The 23,208-nt window shown below is 42.1% G+C and overlaps 1 protein-coding gene across 1 annotated transcript in view; it reads right to left on the reverse strand.

Annotated features, from left to right (window-relative positions):
* The window catches only part of grip1 (glutamate receptor interacting protein 1), a 60,708-nt gene that overhangs the window by 17,646 nt on the left and 19,854 nt on the right, over window positions 1–23,208 (reverse strand). The window contains exons 2-3 of the mRNA XM_085375724.1: window positions 1,564–1,644; window positions 117–252 (exon numbers count right to left, since the gene is read on the reverse strand). Of these exons, the coding sequence (XP_085231850.1) occupies window positions 117–252; window positions 1,564–1,644 (217 nt within the window). The remainder of the gene's footprint in view (window positions 1–116; window positions 253–1,563; window positions 1,645–23,208) is intronic.

The following is a 23,208-nucleotide window of genomic DNA, read 5'->3' on the forward strand; positions in this document are numbered from 1 at the left end:
CATCCCTTTAAACAACTGAAAATACCTGGCACAACTCCAAAGTTAGTCTCAATGGCGATTCTTTGTTTTTTGGCTCAAGTCCTAAAAACACAAAGACCAGATGTAGAAGACATTACCGGGCCGCGATGCCTCCCTGCCGCAGGTTTGAAACTCGAGGCTTCCCATCTTTGTCGATTCCTCCTGAAACTGTCAGCCCGAGCGTCGTCCCCTCCTTCTTCATCAACTCCACCACCGTGCATCCCCGAAACTCATCTGCAAAAAGGGACATGGGATGAACTGAATGCTCTTCCTCGCCATTAAGGATTTTTTTCTTTTCTTCTTCCAGTAAAAATTATTCCTATTTGCTTTTTCTTCTTCTTGACTGCATAGCTTCTACTCTCTTTATTTAAGCATGGAAAAAATAAATAATAATCTGGATAAAATGAGAAATGAAGTCATCCTCTGTTCTGTCATCCATCTATATTTCATCAAACAGATGAAATATTTAACACACACAGAGAGAGAGACAGAGACAGAGAGAGAGAGAGAGAGAGAGAGAGAGAGAGAGAATTTCAGATCAGACCTGCTACGATGGGCTGTGACCAGTTATAAGGTAATGAAACTGAAATCAGGTTCATCCTCTTTCATACAGGCAGGATTAAGACGATCAGTCTTTGGCAGTGACCATCATCGTCTCCTCTTCACTCATCTTCCTCCTCCAAAGAGGCTTTACAAAAAAAGCAGCAGCGCCCTTTTCAACTTTTCGAAAACGGCACAGCTGACTCACACTCGGAAATGGAAAACCCTCAAATCTCTGATAAAAAAAAACAAGATGAACAAGTTTCCTGCAGCGGCGCTGGTGTCAGCAGCGCGGGGGGGGGGGGGGGGGGGGGGGGTGGTTTAAAGTTAGCTTTACGCTGAAGGAAGCAGCACAAAGTTTCCCTCAAAGGAACAGAGCTTTGTTAAAGAGTTTAACATCAGGGGTATCTGGGCTAGGAAATCCAGACTGTATATGATGATTTAGCCTCTACGATGTCACCCACTCGTTTCTACAATCCGTGTTTTCAAGCTTCAGTATTAGAGCTCTGGTGTTTTTGGAGTAAGAAATGACCATATTTGAAGAAGAGGGTGCTAAGCTTATCAGCTAATATTGGTTAGTTTCATTTTTAAGGGCGGTTACCAATGCTGCACTGATACATTTGACCAATCACAGTACACTTATGTCCCTCAAAGTCTTTCTAATCTAGCAAAGGCACCCACTTATACTAAGAGCTGAGGAAAGACCTAAAACTGAAGTTCTGACGTCTACGATATCATCCCTAGGCTGTCTCTGACGTCAGTCTGACGGCTCTCCAAATCAGTGATGCAATTTTTATTCTCACAGAATTTTTGATTGTAGCACAAAGACATCACAAGTAGGACACCAGCTCCAGGTGGGAGGAGATAAACTGCGACTGCAAGCATCTTCCTCTTCAGGTCACAAAATGGGAAACATCAGCTGTTTCTGAGCGTGCTCTATTTTCAGCTGTGTTAATGAGCTCAGCTGGTGGATTCAGACACTTTGATTATAAAAATGTTTGTTACCTGGTATACTCTGCCTCCTGATGGCCAGCGCTCCATCTGGAGGTCGCGACCCGGCGGAGTGTTTCGTGTACGGCCCTTCATCTGGAACACAAGGAGACATGCAAGAATATTACAGACTGGATCCAGACTTTAACTGGTTCCAGTAGCTAGAAGTAACGCCTCATAAGGCAGGTTCTTTTCAATAGTTTGGACACAGTGGCTCTGATGGCATATAAACCCCCATCATCACCTTGCACTGAGTCCAAATCTCCATTTCCTCTTGTAGAAGGTACCAGACCTTAACCATTTACTCTAACTTGTTTCTAACCAGATCTAACTGGATCAATCGGGTCCTTTGACTAGTTTTAAAGCCTTTCCTAAAAACTGGTTAAATAGTTGGGATTTTTTGACAGAATGGTTACAGACCTTCCTCAATATTGGTATCTGACCTCTACCATCTCATCAACATGGTCTGTTTGATTGGTTTGGAGACTCCACTAGTGTCTGTAATTGGGTATAAACATAAACCAATTTCTTCAACTGGTCTCCACGCTCAGATTTTTCCTCTAAGCGACCCTTACCAATTCAAACCTACTAACCAGCCCAGTTTTTCTGACTTGTTTTTAAACCCGTAGAACCACCTCTAGCTGGACATATACCTCACAAAAAATCATGACGCGTTTCCAAAGTTTTGGTCCTTCAAAGTGATTCTAAACTATATCCAGTTTATCAACAGTGTACCTGGCGGTACATCTAACTGGATATATTCCACAATTGTCCCACAAACTGGTTCTGAGGTTCTACCAGTTCTCATCACTGTTTTTAAATGCTTTCACTGCCCCTACATTCAAAAAGCAACTAGTTCCTTTAATTGAAATGGAGACTGTTCAGTTCCTGGTCCTAAAGTGTTTAAGAGGCTTTACTACGTCCTCTACATGGATCCAGACTAAAATGGCAAACTGGTTTTCCTTGACTGCTTCCTTTAGCAAGCTCCAGTTCAATCAACTGGTTTTGGAGACAACAGGAGATTTCAAAAGTTAATCCAACAATTTAATTTAAACTATACAAATATACAACCAGTGGCCGTTTCCAATATATAAAAATTCATTGGTTCCTTCAGCAGGTTCAAATGCTCCACCAATTCATCCAACTGGTTTCAAAAGTCAAACTGTTCATCCTTTAACTATTTTTCATTATCCATTATGTTTAGAAGCTTAACCAAGCTTCCTTTAACTAGTTGTGAAACTCTAAAATTAAACCTGCTGAGTTCTGACACAGATTACCTCAGACAGTATCCCCACACCAGGCTCCCATAATGCATCTGTACTCACCATCATCATCAGACAGTGCAGAGCTTCCACCACAGAAAAACATATCAGGGATGAGCTAAACAGCGAACACGTTAGTATGCTCGCCTTCAGGTTCTTTTACTCATCATCATCGTCCAGCAAAGCTCTGAAGGAGATTTCTCCTGACCACTGGTGTGTCTTGCTCTCAGCCTGAACAGCTGCTGAGCAGTCTGTCAACTCATGAATAAAGAAGCCACAGCCAGAGAGCGGTTACCTCATCAGCACAGCGACCAATCCCTGTGGAGAGCAGAGGTGGTCCAGCTAAGTCTGCACCAATCTCAGCAGCCCACCGGGAGATCCCGCCGGTGATGTCATCACGCTAAAAGCATGATGTCATGTAGATATATCTGGATGGAGTGGTTTGACTGTTTATTCCCAGTTTACAACAGGTGAGACTCTCCTATCATCTACTGCACCTGACACCAGGTACAGGCTTGAACAGCATTTGATCAAACCCTCTTATTAAATCTGACGATCCACCCGAAAGAGGGGAAAACTCGGGAAGATACGCATATTGCCTGTGAAGTGAATACTTCTATTATTAATTAAATGCTAATCTTCAGTTTTGTCTCCTTTTTATTCCTCTTTAGTGTGGTGTTGTTCTATTTTAGTTCTGCGTTTGGCTCTATTTTATGTCATTCTAATTTATTCTAATCTGCTCCGGATCTATTCTGTTTGGTTCCAGCAGCTGAGCTCAGAAACACAGCGAGGCCATTACGTTACATTCACCTCCTGAATATAACCTGAATATAACCTACCGTGAACCCCAAACCTCATACCAAGTCTTTATGGTAAAATCTCACTCGGGAACTTCCTTTTGTTCCCAAAAAGAAAGTCGAGTCCCCACAAAATGAGCATGCAAACAGAATTAGGTCCCCACAACATGAGTAATACACACACACACACACACACACACACACACCATAACAAACTGAAGATGAAAGCTAAGCCTCCTCCTCCTCCAGATGTAGGACAGCAGCAGCAGCAGCTCATTTTTTCTGTCTCCATCTACAGTGCAATCTACATATACACACATATACTGGATAATACTACATTCTACACGCTGCAGTATCTCCTGTGACACACATGCACACAATCTTAGCTCCTATTACTGAGCTGCAGTTCTTTAAACGAGGTCACGCATCATCTTTAAATATCAAGCATCTGAAACCAGCATTTGAGTCCAATCAGGGAAGAAAAATACGAGTAGCTGTGAAATGGTACATATAAAAAAAAAAGACTCCATGATAGCAACAACAACAACAATATTGATAATAATAAACACATCTTACAGGCAAGACAAATGCAACCAGTCAAATGTGTCTGCAAAAATGCCCTCACCACTAACAGACAATAAGGAATCACTAAGCAGCTGCAATAGAAATGCAAATTACACACAACGCCACCTACAGGCAAGACAGGTAACAGTAAAAATTTATAAATGAAAGGGCTCAAGAGTAACAATAATAAATGCAAGAAAACTAAGAAAAACGCACAAAAATATACATGTTTTATACACAAACGTCTGCAAAAAATTTTTTTTTATATATATCTATGATTATTATATGTAATAAAAATCATAAACAGCTAGGATGTGCAGTAAACAGCAAAACAAAACTGTACATCATGCTACTTAGGTAAGTAACAATATTAAAGGTAACTAAAATGACAGCAATAAAACTGAAAAATCAACAATAAAAAAAAGAAAATGTTAAAAATAAATGCCACCTACGGGTGAGAAATGTATTGTATTAGAAAACTGGGAGATCTATATAAAGCAAATGTGTTTAAGTCCTTTCAAGAATTCAAGGGGTTTAGCAGAAAGTGAATCATGGAGATATTTACAGCTGAGGAGCTGCATGAAAAGCACAGCAGTTATCGTAAGTAATAAAGAAAACGTATTATCATCCTTTTTAAATCTGTCTCAGGAAGCTCAATCAGCATCAGTTTTCTATAAATACATCCTTTGAATCAGTGGTGGCAAAGACTAAGGAAGTGTGGTCTGACATGGAATATGAAACTGACAGAATATAAAGGCAGGTGCTCTTTTCCATTTTCTGCCTCCACTAAGTTTTTGGAACCACTGTCCAAACACTAGTACTTAAAAATTGTATTCATCTATTATCATTTAATTTATTATTTTTAAAATAATATTTTAAATATTTTTTTCTCCAATTACCCAGACTGTAAATATGTTCAATGTGTTTTAGATACTTTGATGGAAATGAAAAGATTTCTAAAAATTTGAGTTACAAAACTAAATAAATAAAACAATAAGTGACGATGCATTAGCAATGGTAAATATCCATATATAAAAATATCAACAATAAGAGTATATGAGAGTATATGAGGTTTATGTATATAATACCTTTTACTAGATTTACATATTGTTTATTAATACAATTCAGACTATTCTCTTGCATAATCTGTTAGTCTTGACTTTTATTATTTTTTGTTAATCATTTTCAGAAGATAAAACATTTATTGACACATCTCTAAAGAGGAAACAATTATCAAACTAGTAGGAAACCTTTTGCTGAGATTAACTGTTAAATTTCCTAAGCATAAATTATTATGTATTTGTTTTTGTACAAGTTTTTAAACTTCCTACCTCCCGAGCACAGACGTTGTTTTACTTTTAATTAAAGGTTTATGCACACGTTTGGGTTAATTGTCAGTACTGACTGTGCAAAGTGTTTTATATTTTACGTTTTTAAACATCTTTTAATGTGCAAATGAGCTGGCACCGCTAAATGAACCAAAATGTTTTAATGGCATTTTTACTAATTATTTAACTTTTACGCACCAACAAATTTAATCACTGCTGTAATTCTCTGTACAATTGAGCAGATGTTTATTTATTCAGATAATTCACATGTTGGCTCTCTACTTTGATATTTAAAAACCTGAAAAACATGGATGTTCAGCCAAGCTCATGGATTTTAAAAATAAACCTCTTCCACTTACATTCATTTACAAAACCTCCCAAAGCTAACATCTAAGGTTTTACAGCCACAAGCTGAACTGTGTTTTCACTTGTATAATTAATATCCACTGAGAGCTGGAGCTCAATTTTTAATTATATTTATAACGCTCCTCACAACACATTCAAAGATTTCTCCAAACACTCAAACTTTCAGCAGACCTTGAACAGAAGTCAAATCTCCCAAAGAAACAAATACAAACAGCAGAACTATCAAAGGAAAACCAGAGCTGTGAAGACTTTGAACACAGCAGGGGTAAAACTTTCTTTGTCTGTATGATTATCTCAGCGCAGGAGGTGTCATCGAAGCCTCGTCTAATTTACTGGAAAAGGAGGATTTCAGCTCTTCCAGATTAACTGGCTTCCAGTTGAGGACAGGGCTCCGCATGTTCAAGTGTTTCTTCTTATTTCCATAATTAAGAAAAATCAAAGAGGCTGGGTGGACTCCAGAGCCAAACCCAGCTGTGTGAAGATAACACTCTGAGACCAGCCAGGTTTCCTCCATGTCTTCTGCTGCCAACAAACTGAACAAACTACTCATGCAATCCAAGAAGAGTCAAACTTTCCTGGCTTTCAAGTGGAGGCCAAACAGTGGCTGCTGAATTTCTCTGAACTCCTTCCTCAAGATGTGGACGTCAGCGACTAAAGCAGCTTTTTGTCCTTTGTCACCAATTTAAAAGCTTCAAATATGTGAACCTCACAGTTTATTTCACCTGTTTATGAAGTGATGGAGCGCCACATAATTTAGAAACTGGACTTCATGTTGTGTTAAATATGACCTGAAATTACTGAATGAAACCATAAACTGATCAAAAAAGCATTTACTGAGGTTGTAAATGAAGCCAGGAAAAGGTTGATTTTCTCATAGACGTCAATACGATCAGACTTCATATCAGAACCAAAGCATTCACCACTGGTGGCAATTAGAAAGAATGCAGATTTGCTTTACTACCTCATCACTACACCATTTTTATATATACAGCCCAGAATCTCAGTACTGATACTGTTGTTATGCTGGGTATAATAGTATCACTAAGTATCCAGCCCACCTAAAGATGGAATCAGAGTGTGAGGAGTTCTGTCAGATAACAGACTAGCGTGGATCCAACAACAGGTTTGGTGAGTGTATCATCAAATAATTTAGAGGTTTTAAGGCAAACAGAGCTGCTGCAGAAATAAACCACACTTTCATCTGGTATTCTCACCTTCATCCACATGATATCCAGCATTTCCTACAGATTTACAATGAATTTGTGTTTGTGCCCAGCAGCACATGAACCTCCTGCAGGTTTTGCTTAGACCAACTTTTGAAAGTGGAACAAGCTACTGTCACCAGGTGCACGTGGAGACAGAGCAGATACAGCTTGTTTAATCATGAGATAGAGACCCTCTGGAGAGGAAGCTGAAGAAATCGAGGCCCTGTACAGCCTGTTGGTGGGCAACACTAGTGCGTTTTCAACACTAGGGCCAGCAGAAAATAAACTAAAAATAAAAGTGAAAGATGGTCCAAGGATGACAAATGGAGCAGTAATCAGAGGCGTCTACAGTCAGTCTCTCGTCCCATGGACGGACTTAACCTCTATTGTCTAGAACCACAGATGGAGATGGTAACCAGTTTTCCACCTGCTGCATTTTCTACTTTGAATCTAATTTAGCCTGGACCAGATCACCAGAGTAGAAACAGCAAATACTGCTTATAGCTGCATTTGGAGTTGGAGTGTACTGGAATGCAGGATGAGAGACTGAGTTTACTGTAGCAGCACAAATCCAACTTGTCTGACTGGAGCATCCACCTACCTCACAGTCCAAGATGCTGGAGTTGGAGTCTATTCAACAAGGGGACAAGAAACCTCCTCTCATGAACAAACTCAAGGTTAAATGTTCACAAGCCCGCTCAGGTCTGAGTACGTAAATTTGATTATTAGACGGTGACCACAAGGGTCCATGTGACTGTACACATGTTAGCCTCTTTTTTGAGCTCTAAAAATGTTAATTATAATGCACTACAGGCAATGGACTTAAAATAAACTTGAAAGAAGTGTAACAGGAATGACTGCTCAGCTGTCAGGTCCACTAAGAAATATAAACAAGGCTTCCACCATCTTGGACTGCAGCTGGTTAAACAGTTAGTAGTTCAAGAATGGAGACAGAGTTTGACTGAAGTTTCTGAACATTGAAGACCGCCACAACAGCAACGTACAGCTAGTCAACAGCAAACCACAAGACGGAAAGGGCAGCAACTTTTTCTTCCAACGAGGGAAAATAAAAATAGCAGAGCAACATTCTCCTAATGCCATTCTGTAGATGAGTTACAGGTCAACTGTCTCAGACTGAGACCGCCACAACAGCAATGTACAGCCAGCTAGAAGGGAAACATGACAGGACAACAACTGAGCTTAACTTAATAAGGAAAACTAGATGGTTCAGGGATGAGAAATTAAAAACAGCTGTTTCTATATTCAGTAATCCAGAGAACAAACTCCAGATCAGCTGTCTTAGACTGCAGCTGGTGACGCAGTCCTTGTTCAGCTGAGTAACATGTTAACCAGCTCTCCACCTGCTGCAGTTTCTGGTTAGAGTGGCCATGTAGAACCACCATCACCAGCTGTGGTCTACAGCGGCAGACACCGAATTCATCTCACCAAGGGAGGACAGGCTTTCAGGACATCGAGGACCGCCACAGCGGCGACTTGTGCCGCCTGCTGGTAGGTAACACAAGACAGAAAAGGCAAAAGCTTAACTTTTCAAATACGATTGAGGGACTGTGCATGGAGGAAAGATAGATATAATTTTTTTTTTTTAAATGCTCAAATGAGTCATGAAATTTAATTGATCAGCCTAAATTGATGAATAAAGTTAGACGCTGGACACCTGAAGCTTCAGACTGAAGGAATTTCATAATCCTGATCGCTCTCTCAGGCTCTGCCTGCCCTGCTTTCTCTTCCCTGTTAATACAAACCATGAATATTACATTCATGAAAACAGGACCCCATGCTCGCGCGCTCGCTCACTCACTCTCTCTAGGGGTCTCTCGCCCCACAGCAACCTGCAGCCATCGACTGAATGAATCCATCAGGAGATCATTTACATCACCACACACACACACACAGACACACACACACACTTACAGCCGGCGTTGGTCATATACAAGCCACTCTCTCTCTTTTCAATGTCAGCAGTTTACAGCAAATGTCTCTCGACCACTCCTGCATGTATGTTGCACATGAAATTCTCCTCCATCACACACACATCCTCTCTCTCTCTCTCTCTCTCTCTTCCTCCCAGTGTTCCTCTGTGTCTCTCTACCTTTGTTCACCCTGCGCAGGATCTGGCAGCGACATTTAAACGACACGGCGATCATGGTGAAGCCGAGCCGAGCGCCACCTCCCCCCCAGCGCCATGCAGAAGACGTGCAGCCACCAAAAAAAACCCTACACCTCCCAATCCTCTTGCTCGCTCTCTCGTCTGCAAACGACCGAATGACCGACGACCTCCTCCTCAAACAGAAACCATCATCGAGGCGCTTCCTGAGGCTCGAGAGAGAGGGTGGGAGGGAGGGAGAGAGAGAGAGAGTGTGCTGCAGATGTGAAGCGCCTCCATAAAATCAGGGAGGGGGAGGGTGGAGGAAGAGTCTGCGCAGATGGGAGGATGAAGAGGAGCGGGAGGAGGAGGGGAGGAAAGAGGCTGCCATATCTCTGTGCTGGTTTGTAATGTGTGTTTGTGCAGCTGGAGGGAAGGAAGGATAGATAAAAAGGATTCTGATGTGCGACTGTGATAAGGAGACAAATGGAAGATGGAAAAAGGGACCTGAAGAAAATTATTAAAATTAAAAATGGAGGAACAAACATAAAAGAACAGAAGGAAAAAAGCAAAGAAATAAGAAAAAGGTTAATTGGATAATCCAAATTGCCACTAGGTGTGCATGTGAGTGTGAATGGTTGTCTGTCCCTGTGTGTTGGCCCTGCGACAGACTGGCGACCTGTCCAGGGTGTACCCCGCCTCTCGCCCTATGACAGCTGGGATAGGCTCCAGCGCCCCCCGCGACCCTGAAAAGGAGAAGCGGATGGATGGATGGAGATGAAAAAGGATTACAGAGAGAGAGAAAATGAGAGAAGAAAGGGAGGACATATTGAAGGAGAAAAGTGGAAGGATGGAGGAAAGGACTGAAAAATAAGGGAAGAAAGGTAGGAAGAAGAAAAGGGAAGAATTGAAGGAGACAAGGAATAATGGAAGGGATGTGATGAAAGGAAAGCAAGAACATTAAAGAAAGAAGGGAAAAAGAAACAAGGAAGGAAAGAAACAATAAAGGAGATGGAAATAAATGAAAAGAAGATAAAATGAAATAAGGAAGGATGCAATAAAGGATAGAAGGAGACAGAATAAGGAAACAAAAAGCAAAGGGAACGAAATTAAAGTAAGAAAAGGAAAGAGGGACTGAAATTGATAAAGAACAGCAAGGTTGGAGGTCAGCAAAACAGGAGGGAAGGAAATGAGAAAGTGGAGAAGGAAAAAAGAAAAGCAAGGAACTGAAACATAACAGAAGGAAGCAAACGAAAGGAAGTGTGAAAGGAAACAAATAATGAAGAACTAAGAAGGAACGGAATGAAGAAGGAAATGGGAAAGTGAAGATATAAATAAAAAGGCAGGAAATAAGGAAAGCAAAATGGTGAGTGAAAGAAGGAAGCATGAAGTGCAAGGCAAAGGAAAAACACTGGGCCTTAAAGTGTTTCTGTGGACATCAGCTTGTGATGTGTAAACCGGAGTTTAAACCCTTAAAACTGAAAATTTAATCAGAGGAATCTGAGTCTGCAGCCCTCCGGCCACCGCCGCAGTTTTCAGGAGTCAAACAGCAACAGATTTGTCTGCAGGAGGAGCGAGGTGACGAAGATAAACCTTTTAAAATCGCTCAACGGGGAGCTGTAAAGGTACTTCAGAGCCTTCCCTTACCACTCAGCATACGCAGCTGGTCTGATTTACATGATATGATTGGTCAGCTCCTGGGGGGCGTGTCCAGTAGCAGGTAGTGAAGTGGTCAGACATGTAGGTCAGTGTTTCAGATGCAGATTATTCTGGATTAGTGTCAGTGTGCGAGTATTAAAGGTATTAACAGTGATGTTACCATAACTGCAGTGAAGGCGGGTCAGTGTGTGTGTGTGTGTGTGTGAGTGTGTGAGAGAGAGAGAGAGAGAGAGAGAGAGAGAGAGAGAGAGAGAGAGAGAGAGAGAGAGAGAGAGAGACGCACAGTTATTATATCAGGACATTTTTGTTCATGTTATTTACAATGAGGCATGCTGCTGCTGATCTCTGCCGCCTCCTGCTGGAGACACTGCAGCAGCACAACAGCAAGAACTGCAACATGAATTTATTTAGCTTTTTATAACAGACAAACTCCTGAAACACAGAAAAAAAAAGAAAAAAAGAAGAATCACAACAGCCACAGGACGAGTGGAGACCCTCTGTGATGTGTTTTAGTACTGAGGAAAAAAACAGAAAGGACGTGAGTGAAAAGAAAAAGGGACAGAACACTAATAAGGGGGGGGGGGGGGGGGGGGGGAGGAAGGGAGAAAAAGCAAGGATGAAAGGTGAGAAAAAAGGAAGGAAGCATAAGAGTGAGAAAGAAGAAAGAAAATAGACAGGAAATGGGAGAACACTAGGGATGAAATAAATCCAAAAAACAGAGAAGGAAAAAAAACAAAATGGGAAAAAGGGAATCGGGGAGGGAAATAATACAGTGAAAAAAGGAACAAAATAAGGGCATAAACGGGCATAAATGAGGATGAAGAAGAAGGAAGGTGAAATGGTCCTTAGTTTGGAGGGTTTTTTACGCCATCGTCTTTCCTCTGTAGAAGTTTTTAACTTGTCAGGAAACTGAGATCAACAAGAAACGCCGGTTCTCCTGTCAGCATCACCCTCGTTATGTTGGCTGTAGCACATGTTTTGAAGCTTTACATTAGTCATTATGGTAACAAAACATGATCTAAAAGTCTTATCGACCCACAGTGAGATCATAAGCTCAAGTTCTGGTTTTATGTGGTCTTGTTTCTGTTGTTTTCTGTGTCAGAATCACACTGAATGAATGCCACACACACACACACACACACACACACACACACACACACACACACACACACACACACACACACACACACACGTTCTTTGATTTAAAACACAAAAACATTCAATATAAACTTTACAAGCAGAACGTCCTGTTTACAGCCCCACATCACTGATAAAACACAGAATAATGAAGTGTTGAAGCCCGTCCTGCTCATGTCAACACACACACACACACACACACACACACACACACACACACACACACACACACAAGAATGGCTGCAGCTGTTACCATGGAAACAAGCTGATGAATAATTGAGGGGAGAGAGCGAGCGACCCGAGCTGCACAAAGACTGATTTTTGAGAGATGAAAGAAGTGTTCACACCGGCTCACACGCACAAACAGACACACACACACACACACACACACACACACACACACACACACACACACACACACACACACACACACACACACACAACTACAGGTTATCATCACAGCCGGCAGCATTTCAAAACAACCAAATCAGAGAATAAACCCTGACATGTAGTGTGTGTGTGTCTGTGTGTGTGTGTCTGTGTCTGTGTGTGTTAAACATGAGTTTGAGTCACTGTGCCATCGTCACATGCCCCCACACACTCACAAAAACACTCAGAGTGCTAATGATGCCGTTACAGAGGTGGGTGGGGGAGGGGGGAGGAGAGGACGGATGTGCAAACCTTTAATTAGCGCTAACGGTCGCAGTCAGACTGACGGGTTCACGTGTGTGTGAAGAACAGATGGGATGAACTGTCACTGCCGCCGCCACACTTGCTGTCAGACCCTTCAAGCAGATATCAATGCTGAATTTCCACTTATTGAAGGTTATTCAAAGTAGTCAGGACAAAATTGAAACACGCCTTGTTCCCACTTACTGCTCCTTACTTACTATCATTTGAAATTAATCTTTTTCATCTCAGTAGAGAAGATGCATTGTAACAGCTGGAAAGCAGCTCTACTGACTTGACTTGACAACTGAAGGTAGGTTTGGAGAAGAAATGGTTAACTACGTCAAGCAGAACAAGAGGATGTGCATACTAGCAGATAGCAAAGAATTAAATGTTTCTACAATGAAGTCAGCTTTCATTTTTCTTCTACAGCAAAGCACTCAAGCGTTAGTCTCAAAAACACCAATCTGTGAAGGGACGTTTAAATGAAAGTCGCTCTACACACACAAAAATGTATACTCCATTACTAAATGATACTAAAAGCTTCTGGCAGTATCCATCAGATAAGACACTTATTCATAACCGTATCGATATCAACCAAGAACTGCTGCAAACACGCAGGTACACAGCCCTTCCCTTCACTAGCAACTGCACAGACAAGCTCCCCTCTTCCCTAGCAGCTGAACACACAGTCCCTCCCTTCACTAGTAGCTGAGCACACATATACGCCTCCTCTCAATAACAGTGAGGAGGAGCTAAGTATGTCTGTGCTCAGCTCACTAGCAGCTGAACACATACAAAGCTCCTCCCCTCACCAGCAGCTAAACACACACAGAGCTCCTCCCCTCACCAGCAGCTAAACACACAGAGCTCCTCCCCTCACTAGCAGGTGATTATGTGAACAGGAGTTTAAAAAACTGATCAACACTTTAGAAAGAGTTTCAGGAGGTCATTAAAGATCCTGTTTGAACAACATAAAATATTGAACACTTATAAATGTTAGCTTTGATTAAGCTCATGTTACTGTTAGCTGTTTAACTATTAACAGTTACCCAGTAACCACATTAACCATTGGTTAAGTAATCATATGCAGTCAGTTCTGCCCATCTGTGACACTGTAACAGAAATGTTCTAACAAAGTAAAATTCAAATTATTAGAAAGCTAGGAAGTACAATATTAGAAAGACAAAAGTCAGCAGCAGCTCCAACAAAAGCTGAGAATTGAAGTTTAAGGAAAGCAGGATTTATCGCATTAGTTTGAGATACGTGTACCTAATAAACTGGAAACACTCTGAGGACTCTGAAGAGTAAAGAAAAGGAGGAAGTCGTTGTTCTTTAATTTAAAAGAACTAATTAAACATCAAATCCAAATAATGTGGAGAAAGTGCTGTGAGTCCCGAGAGGCCTGCAGATTAATTAAGGTGGATTTCTGCTCTACTTTCCGCCTCTCTGGTCAAGCGTGTTCATTGGCTGCAAAGATAATCCAGCGGCGAAAAGCACGCCGCCTCCGAACCACCACGGATTCAATCTGAGCAAATGGAAAAAAGAAGGAAACGTGGGCCGGCAGAGTCGAGAGGATCTAACGCAGTCACACATGAGAGCATGTGGGCGTGATGGCAGAGCTAACGGCAGCCGGGAACACAGGAGGACGGTTTCACCACTTCATCAGAAAAATCCGAAGCAAGAGTCGATGAAAAAAGAGAAACAAAATTACTATTCGAGGGCCAGCCTTCCCTCCTGCAGCCCGTTTTCCTCTTTAATCTCCATCATGTTGAACACAGGACCAGTTATGCTAATGAGGGCCTTATTTAAAGCTTTAATTAGCAAATATTTCTGTGTCAACAAGCCTCACACAGCACAGAACTGCTGTGAACTCTTCGCCGTGTTACAGTCACTTCATTAAGGTGCAAATTTATGCATCGTAATGTTTCAGCATGTAATGAGATCAGCGAGCACACGGAGAGGAGATGGCGGCCGGGCGGCGGGCAAGCCCGAGAGGGACAGGTGAGTTAGAGGTGTGGCCTGAGGCTGCAGACCAACACTTTTAACCTGTGCCCCTCAAAACTGGCAATACAAGGCTAAAAATACTCAATATTCTCGTATTTATTTATTAATATAAGTGATTAAGTGAAGTGATGAAACAAACAGTGGAGAGATATAACCACACATTGAGGTTAAAGGACAGCTTCAGGTCATTCCTCCCACCTGAACCATTCCAGAATCAGCTCATTGTTTCTGCTTATGTTTTTACAAAATGATTATATGAGATTGATTCCTGTTGAGTCATAAAAACAAAGCTAAAAGATGAGCCTGGTATCGAATATAGGCAAAAAGAAGACCTTTCATATGCAATAATTAGTTTTGACTGGTCACCTATTCCACATGAGTTTGGTTGATGTTAGGTTTAATGATCCCCCAGTTCATTTCCCATGTTTTGAGTGGTGCAGGATAATGATTTTAGGTTTTTGCACATCCCGTTCTCTCATGTCAAAATAAGGATTTTTTTGTTCAGGTCCATTTTGTTCTGCAACAAAAAATGATTTTATTATATGCTATGTGATGGTTTATCCTTTAGGGTGTCTTAATCTTTTCCTTTTTCAAAGAACACCAGAAGACAAACACCAAAGAACTACATCCATCCTACACACGCTTCGGGAAAATCATGAAAATACATTTTAACCAGTCACCAAAGTTCAACACAAAACAATCCTCCAACTCTGTAATGGCAGTAACGGTAAATCAGTGAGTTAAAATACTTAAAAACTTCTTCAATTAATGATCAACGGTGTGCTGAAACAACTTCTATGACTTTATAGGGGCGATCGTGGCTCAAGAGTTGGGGGTTCGCCTTGTAATCGGAAGGTTGCCGGTTCGAGCCCCGGCTTGGACAGTCTCGGTCGTTGTGTCCTTGGGCAAGACACTTCACCCGTTGCCTACTGGGGGTGGTCAGAGGGCCCGGTGGCGCCAGTGTCCGGCAGCCTCGCCTCTGTCAGTGCGCCCCAGGGTGGCTGTGGCTACAATGTAGCTTGCCATCACCAGTGTGTGAATGTGTGTGTGAATGGGTGGATGACTGGATATGTAAAGCGCCTTGGGGTCCTAAGGGACTAGTAAAGCGCTATATAAATACAGGCCATTTGCCATTTATATAAAAAACATCTGTGTCTTGTGTCGAAAGGATATCTGCAGCATTTGAACTCAATCTGGGGCACCCTTTCCCGTAATACCGACTCGCACCATAGGATGGTGCCATGAGCCAAACAGGCATTGAGAGTATAGTCTTATTTATAATAGAATCCACCTGAGGAAATAGTGATGTGGCAAAAGAAAAAAAAATGGCAAAATGCTGCCCCTGGGGGTGAAAGTTTTAGTTTAGCTTTGTAGAGCATAATTACAAAAAGTCTTTCCTCCACAGCTCGGTTCAGGTATTTGATTTCTTACTTACAAAAATCATGAAACGGGAAATAAAAGTTTGTATTTCTTCATTTTCACGAGGATAGAACTGTTACATTTTTTTAGCACAGTCACAGTCAGCACAGTGATTGTTTTTCACAGCATGTATGCAACAAACATTCAAGACTCATCAAAGGACCCATCACACTGTTAACCAAGAAAATAAGTTGTCTTTTAACTCAAACCATCATATTTTTCAGGACTTAACTGTGTAGTTTTTAATACATACATCCAAACTAGTAGTTTCATATTAATATTATATATATATTAACAATCTAACGATCCAGTTTGTGGCCTCTAACCTCCAACTTCTAAACTCAGGCACACAGTTTCCAGCTTCCAGCTTATAGCATCCAGGTAGCATCTAGCCTCTAGCTTTTAGCATCTAGTCTGCAAAAGTTCCAACCTTGAGCTTCTAATTTCTATCTTCTAGTTTTCAGTTTCCAGCCTCCAATTTAGCCATTTTACAAGTAGAAAATAGTTATTTTCTGCTCTTGGATGAATCAATAGATATGAGACTATGAGACTGGTGTGTGAAACATTTGAGTTCAAATAAATTAGATCTGTGTCCAGAAACACAAATCAATACATCGTAAAATACTCAAATCAGCAGAAACTGACATGAGACTGTATAATATTTACAAATGATAAAGAAAATAAAAACAAACATCCCTCACAACAACTTAAAAAAAAATTAAGTGCAGCCGTTTATCTCAATGGTTTATAATTTTGGTAACAAAGAGACAAACCAATCCGGTCACAGCGCTCCCTTGGTGCAGGTAACAATGTTTTCTCCCTCTTTGCTGATTTTCTGTCGTGCTTTAAGGTGAATTCTAGGAGGGAGCGTTTCAGACACGGTTAAATGGACTCGACTTTAAAGGACTGCATGGAGGCTTCACCGGACAACCTGCTCTACCTCCTGAGGCTAAACGCAGACGCCGAAGTGAGCATTACAGACCAGGACCAGAAACAACTGATGTCATCTTTGTGTGAATGTTTTATTCATGAACTCTTTAAGATGCTCGGTCCAATAAACCAGGTTAACAAGGTCAAACCAGATTGAATCAAAGAGGAAATACGGGACGAAAATCACCCTAAACAAGGAGTGAGGAGAGGAGGAGAAAGAGTGTGTGTGTGTGTGTGTGTGTGTGTTTATCACAGCATGTGATTGTATATGAAAGCACTTTAAGGTTGGTTGACTGGCTCACACACACACACACACACACACACACACACACACACACACACACACACACACACAACCCCGTTCAGCTATCTTAGTGAGGACCTTCATTGATATAATGCTTTCCATAGCCCCTTACCCTAACCATTAAAAATGAATGCCGAACCTTAACCCTTACCCTAAATCTAACCATAACCCTGACACAAAAACCACATTTTGAGCCTCAAAAACACCTTTAAATGCCTTCAAATTTGTGAGGACCGGGTTGTGTGTCCTCAATAGTGACTGTTGGTTCTCACAAGTATAGTAGAATGCAGATTTCGGTCCTCACAAAGATAGCTAGACAGGATCTCACACACACACACACACACACACACACACACACACACACACACACACACACACCTAGCTGGTAGCTTTGAGAAATGCCTCCTGGCAGTTCTGCACTACACACACAAATGGTTTATTTTCACACAGGAATAATAAGTTCAGTGTCAGCTATTAGCATCCAAACACTCAAATATGTTGCTCTTAATTATTAAATAATTAAATTTACACCCATAAGATTCCACAAAGGCTCCAGAAGGTGTGTGGATTTATTTTTGTTTAATCTGTGCAGAGAATCGGTCCAAATGTGTTCCTCGAGTTCATTCAGAAACTTCTGAGACACCAAAGTGCCGCTCGCGTCATCTGCTCGCCGCCCGCAAACACTTCTTAATAGGTGTAAATGGTTTAGTAGATGGCAAGTTCAAGTCCTGCTTGAGTTTTCTCTGCAGGGAGACAGATGGAGATGGGTGAGGCGTGAACCAGAGTTCAACTAAAAACATAGGCAGTTTTTTCATTTTAGCTCAGCTGACAGTTTTCTGAGAGGAACGTGTCAGAAACACACTTTCCTAGAAGCATGTGGACACAAAGAAGTTTCTGAGGGTGGATTTCACTTGAAAGCATTTCAGAAAACATTATCTTGATTTTGAAAAAAAAAAAAAAAAGCCATCAGGAGGACTGTGAAGGTGAAAAAATAAACTAGAGCACAGTAAGCTTCAATTTATCACTACCTGACTGGTTCCTTTGTTAACTCCTAGCTCAGCTCCCATCGTCTCATCAGAGTTAAAAATAAAGAAGAAAAACTTCAGAATGTGCTTTAAAAACACATCAAAGGGCATCAGAACAAACAGAATCACAATCAGAGACCAGAATAGAGTCAAGACGAGACCAAAATAAACTGAAATTCACAGCAGATCATTACCCGACAAGGGTCTGACCACACTCCTCCTGCCCTAAAGCTTAAACTCCTCCTGCTTTATCACCTGCTCTTTCTGTAACGTGAAACTAAATTTGCAACATGAACATCATCACCTTAAAATAGCGGCTGAGAACATAAAACGATCAGGAAGGTGTTTGCAGACAAATTTAGGAAGCGGGTTATTTTCTCGAAGACATGTTTTTAAACCAGAGGAGGCGCCCCCTGCTGGATATCAGAAAGAACATCATTTAAGACACCTCAGTATTGGCTTCAATCTTCACTTCTGGAAGCTACGTCCATCTGTTGCATATATCAGAGTTATATTGATGGATAACCTCGAGCACCGATGATGATCAGACTGATCAGTGACAATTTACTGATATAGGTGGTTGTTAGCTTATTTTTGCATTAATGCAGGGGGCCAAGTGGGTGAGAGAATTGCAGTAAAGTTTTTTTTAAAAACCAAAAGAGAAGAACAGATTCACTGCTTATTACAGAATGCTGGCCAGACCCACTTTAGATCAAATTGGGCTCTTTGTAGCCCATGAACTAAAATAAGTTTGACACGCCTTCGCTGGCGTGTCAAAGTTACATCATCATCATTAAGAGATTCGTATTGAAGTGAATCAGCCTCGCTAAGTGACCAACACTTCCATCGAGTTCAGCTGTCTTATTTCTGTCTGCAGGTGACGTGAACGCTGCTCGTGTGCAGCGACGCTCGTTAAACTTCATTTGCCGGTGAAAGACTCGGCTGTTTGTGTGGAGAGCTCGATGATGAGTGGAGGAGAGACTGGTGACACGTTTTACACAATTACAAAGCGGACTGGACGAGTTAGTGGAGCTATGAAGAAGACAAAAGGCAGGCAGATGTTATGACTTAATAACACTTTATCTGCTCAACTGATGTCCATCCACTTCAGCTCACTAATTACTACTGACTGAATCATTAATCGATGGGCGAACGAGGCTCTTCAGCTGGGACAGCTTACATTACTTTCTCTTCTTGCTTTACTTTCTCGGTGTGCATCAGGGAGGGAGGATAGCGTGATCCCACGATAACACTATGGAGATCACTCAAGCCTAAGACAAAGTTCACAGAAGAACAAAGAAGGAGAAGAAACCATTTCATATGATCCAGGTCCACACCTGTGGGGCTAAAAACAAACCTGCATCTCCACCACCAGACTGTAAACACACCAAACTTACAGTTTAACAAATCGAAAATCAAACTGTCTGTCACAATATGTATTCATTCAGTCATAAACAGCATGAAATGGAGGAGATGGGTTGCAAAGCAACTTGCAGATGCACAACAGCTGTAGGAAGGCTAAAGCAGCTTATATGGCTGCTAATAAGACGTCTAGAAGAACACCAGCAACGTCAGAAACAGGCTTCATTTATCCACAAACACAGAGGAAGAGTCTGGAGTGTGCTTAACTAGTCGATCTCAGTAGATCCACCAGCATTAGCTTTGTTGTTGTTGCTGATGCTCTATAAAAGTGGCCGAGCGTAAAATAAGTGTAAAAGGAACCCCCAGATATGGGTCACAAGAAGACAAATTATATCTAAATGTAATTAAAGATCAGATAATTAAAGTGGAAGTGTGAGCGCCTAGAGCTAAACACATTATTCACGACTTAGTGTATCACGATCTGCTCCTGATGGGGGAGGAAATCCCAACTGGTCATATTTGGAGCAAAAGTTTCGTAGGTTCAGTCAAGAACATGGAACAAAAAAGGAGTAGAAACTACCGCAGGGCCCCAAAGAAGGACTGAAGCGTGCAGACTAGAACAACACAAGACGTCAAACCTGGAATTAGTGTGCGCTTTCCCACATTGTTCACATTCCTTCCTGCAGTAAACATCCTGCCCTGTTATTACCCACAAACCACCTGGTTCATGTCATCTGAATACCTGAGTGAGCGTGTGTGTACTGTAACTGAGCAGCTTCACTAACGACCTTCATCTATAATACAAGACCTTAAACAGACACACACACACACACACACACACACACACACACACACACACACAGTGAGAAGAGCAGTATTTCCATCCCTTCACAGGACTAACCTCAAAGTCTTCACCCTGAACTTTACTCCATCACCTTTAAGAGGACTCAAACTTCTACACTGAACCAAGGTGAGTCTTCACAGTAAAAAAAAAGCAAAAACATACACACACACACACACACACACACACACGCACGCACACGCACGCACACGCACACACACTGCTAACCCTGAAATTTGTTCCTTCATCTTACAGGGACTCGAGCTTTGTCTCCATGAGGACATCGAGTTTAATTCAAACTTCAAAGTCTTCATCTCCTCTTGGGAACTAATTTTAGTTCCCTCAAATTGGACTAGCTCTAAGTTCCTCTGGTCAGAGGGCCTGGTGGCGCCTGTGTCCGGCAGCCTCGCCTCTGTCAGTGCGCCCCAGGGCAGCTGTGGCTACAATGTAGCTTGCCATTGCCAGTGTGTGAATGTGTGTGTGAATGGGTGAATGACTGAATGTAGTGTAAAGCGCTTTGGGGTCCTATGGACTAGAAAAGCGCTATACAAATGCAGGCCATTTACCATTTACCATTCCAAGCCTTCAACCTGAAATTTTCTCGATTACGGTGGTTTTCCCTTCATAGGGCTCACTCTTTATTTAGACTCATTTTTTGTTCCCATAAGGAAGTCAAGTCCCTACAGTGTAAGAAGAGCAAACACAAATACGTCAAACCAATTACAATAAGACACACCTACAGCCTCCCCCCCCCCATTATATCATTACTATATATAGGACTCGCTTTTTGTCCACATGTGCTTCCACGTAACCCATAAATACAAGACTTCACACTCTAAATATTTCCACCACTTTAAAGGTCTCGAGCCAACCCTGAAAGTCTTCACCCTGACATCTGCTCCCTCACCTTACGGGGGAGGTGGAGTGCAAGAAAGTACCCACAAGCCAGTGTCCCAGGAAACAAATTAAAATAGCACACACCCATGGAGTTGTATTTCCATCGCTTCAGAGGATTTACGTTTGTCCCCTGAAGGAAGTTGGGACTCCACATTACAGAAAAATTAGTGCATATATTTCCCCCTTAAAACACAAAAATTAAAAGACATCACACACACTCATTGGATTTCTTTTACTTTTGAGGAGTCGAGCTACCTGTAATATCATCGTCCCTGAAATTACAGCAATTTTGTCCCCTTGAGGAGGTCCCCACAGAGCACTAAAGTAAACACACTCGAGTCCCCACAATACATTTAAAACAGCGCACACCAACACAATCTAGGCCACTTTGAGTGCCATAATCTGTTGATAAGCCCCTCTCTCTCTCTCTGCATCATCTCTCTACCTCACTCGCTCTACAGTAGGACAATAAAACAAAGCCTCTCTCCCTTTCTCCATTGTTTCTTTATGGGACTCACTCACTCAGTAGGTGTGTGTTGTACTTGCTGGTGTAGTAGTAAACGTCTTCGTAGCCTTCCTGGTAATCATCATCCGCCCGGTACCTCCTCCCTCGCCTCCTCCTGCTCAGCAGACGTAGCAGGGCCAGGAACCGCTCCATCCCCACCACCTCCACCACAATCACACTGGGTCCAAACTGGGCCGGGCTACGCTGCAAGCTAACAGCAAGGCCAATAACGGTGAGGGCTAAGCGTTTATTCCACACAGAGAGATAGAGAGAGTGAGATCAGGTTTCCTCCTCCTCGCCTCCTCTTTCTGCTGCGCACACACACACACACACACACCTCTGGATATCACACACACACACACACACGCATTAGCGCACATGTAGCACACACACACACACTCCCTCACACACTCCCTCACTCGCTCGCTCTTTGTATTCTCTCCTCTATCTGCAGCCTCCCTCTCCTCTGTTCCCGTCTTCTTTCGGCTGTTGGTGCATCTAGCCGGGTTCAGCCAATCACAGAGCTCGCAGCTCACAAACACACACACACACACACACACACACACACACACACACACACACACACACACTTTGCTCGCTTGCTGCTCTCGCCCTCTAACACACCACTCCTCCATCTCAGCCCTTCGTCCTGCACTTCCTTTCCTTCATTAGATCCTTCCTTCCTTCGTTATCTTGTCCCTCTATTTCCTTCCTTCCTTCAATCCTTCCTCTTCTTTCTCTTCCTGTCTTCACATTTCCCTTCCTCTCCTCCTCTTCCTCCTCATTCATACACTTCATTCCAGTGTGGGGGGAGGGGAGCCGGTGAGTGAATTCCTCAGAGTCTTCTGTAAGTGTACCAAGAGGAGGAGAGAGGAGAGGGGTGGAAACGTGCAGGTAACTGGTGGAAAACTGAGATAAAACCAGATTTCAGGAACTGAAAACCAGGATTATCCTCCTGGTATCAATATCAAGGTCCTGTTTGGGTTTGGGAGAGCACTGGTGTAGTTTTACACTCGATTCAGGAAACAAATGAAGACACAAACCACAGACAAAAGACGTGAAACCCGGATAAACATCAACAAAGAGCTCTCAGGTTCCATTTACCTCAGAAACAAGTGAACAACATCTGCAGTCATCCTTGGAGCACATCTGGCTGACAACATCAACTCAGGGACAGCCACAGGTCCACCTTACATGATTACTGACCTTTTAGGCCACATCTGGCCCCGTTAACCTCTGCCGTAACCGACATAAATCCCAGCTCCTTATTTTTTGCCTC

This window comes from Diplotaxodon limnothrissa, linkage group LG17 (assembly GCF_057381915.1).
Source record: "Diplotaxodon limnothrissa isolate DT_005_m linkage group LG17, D_limnothrissa_male_GT1.1, whole genome shotgun sequence".
NCBI classification, from domain to species: Eukaryota; Metazoa; Chordata; class Actinopteri; order Cichliformes; family Cichlidae; genus Diplotaxodon; species Diplotaxodon limnothrissa.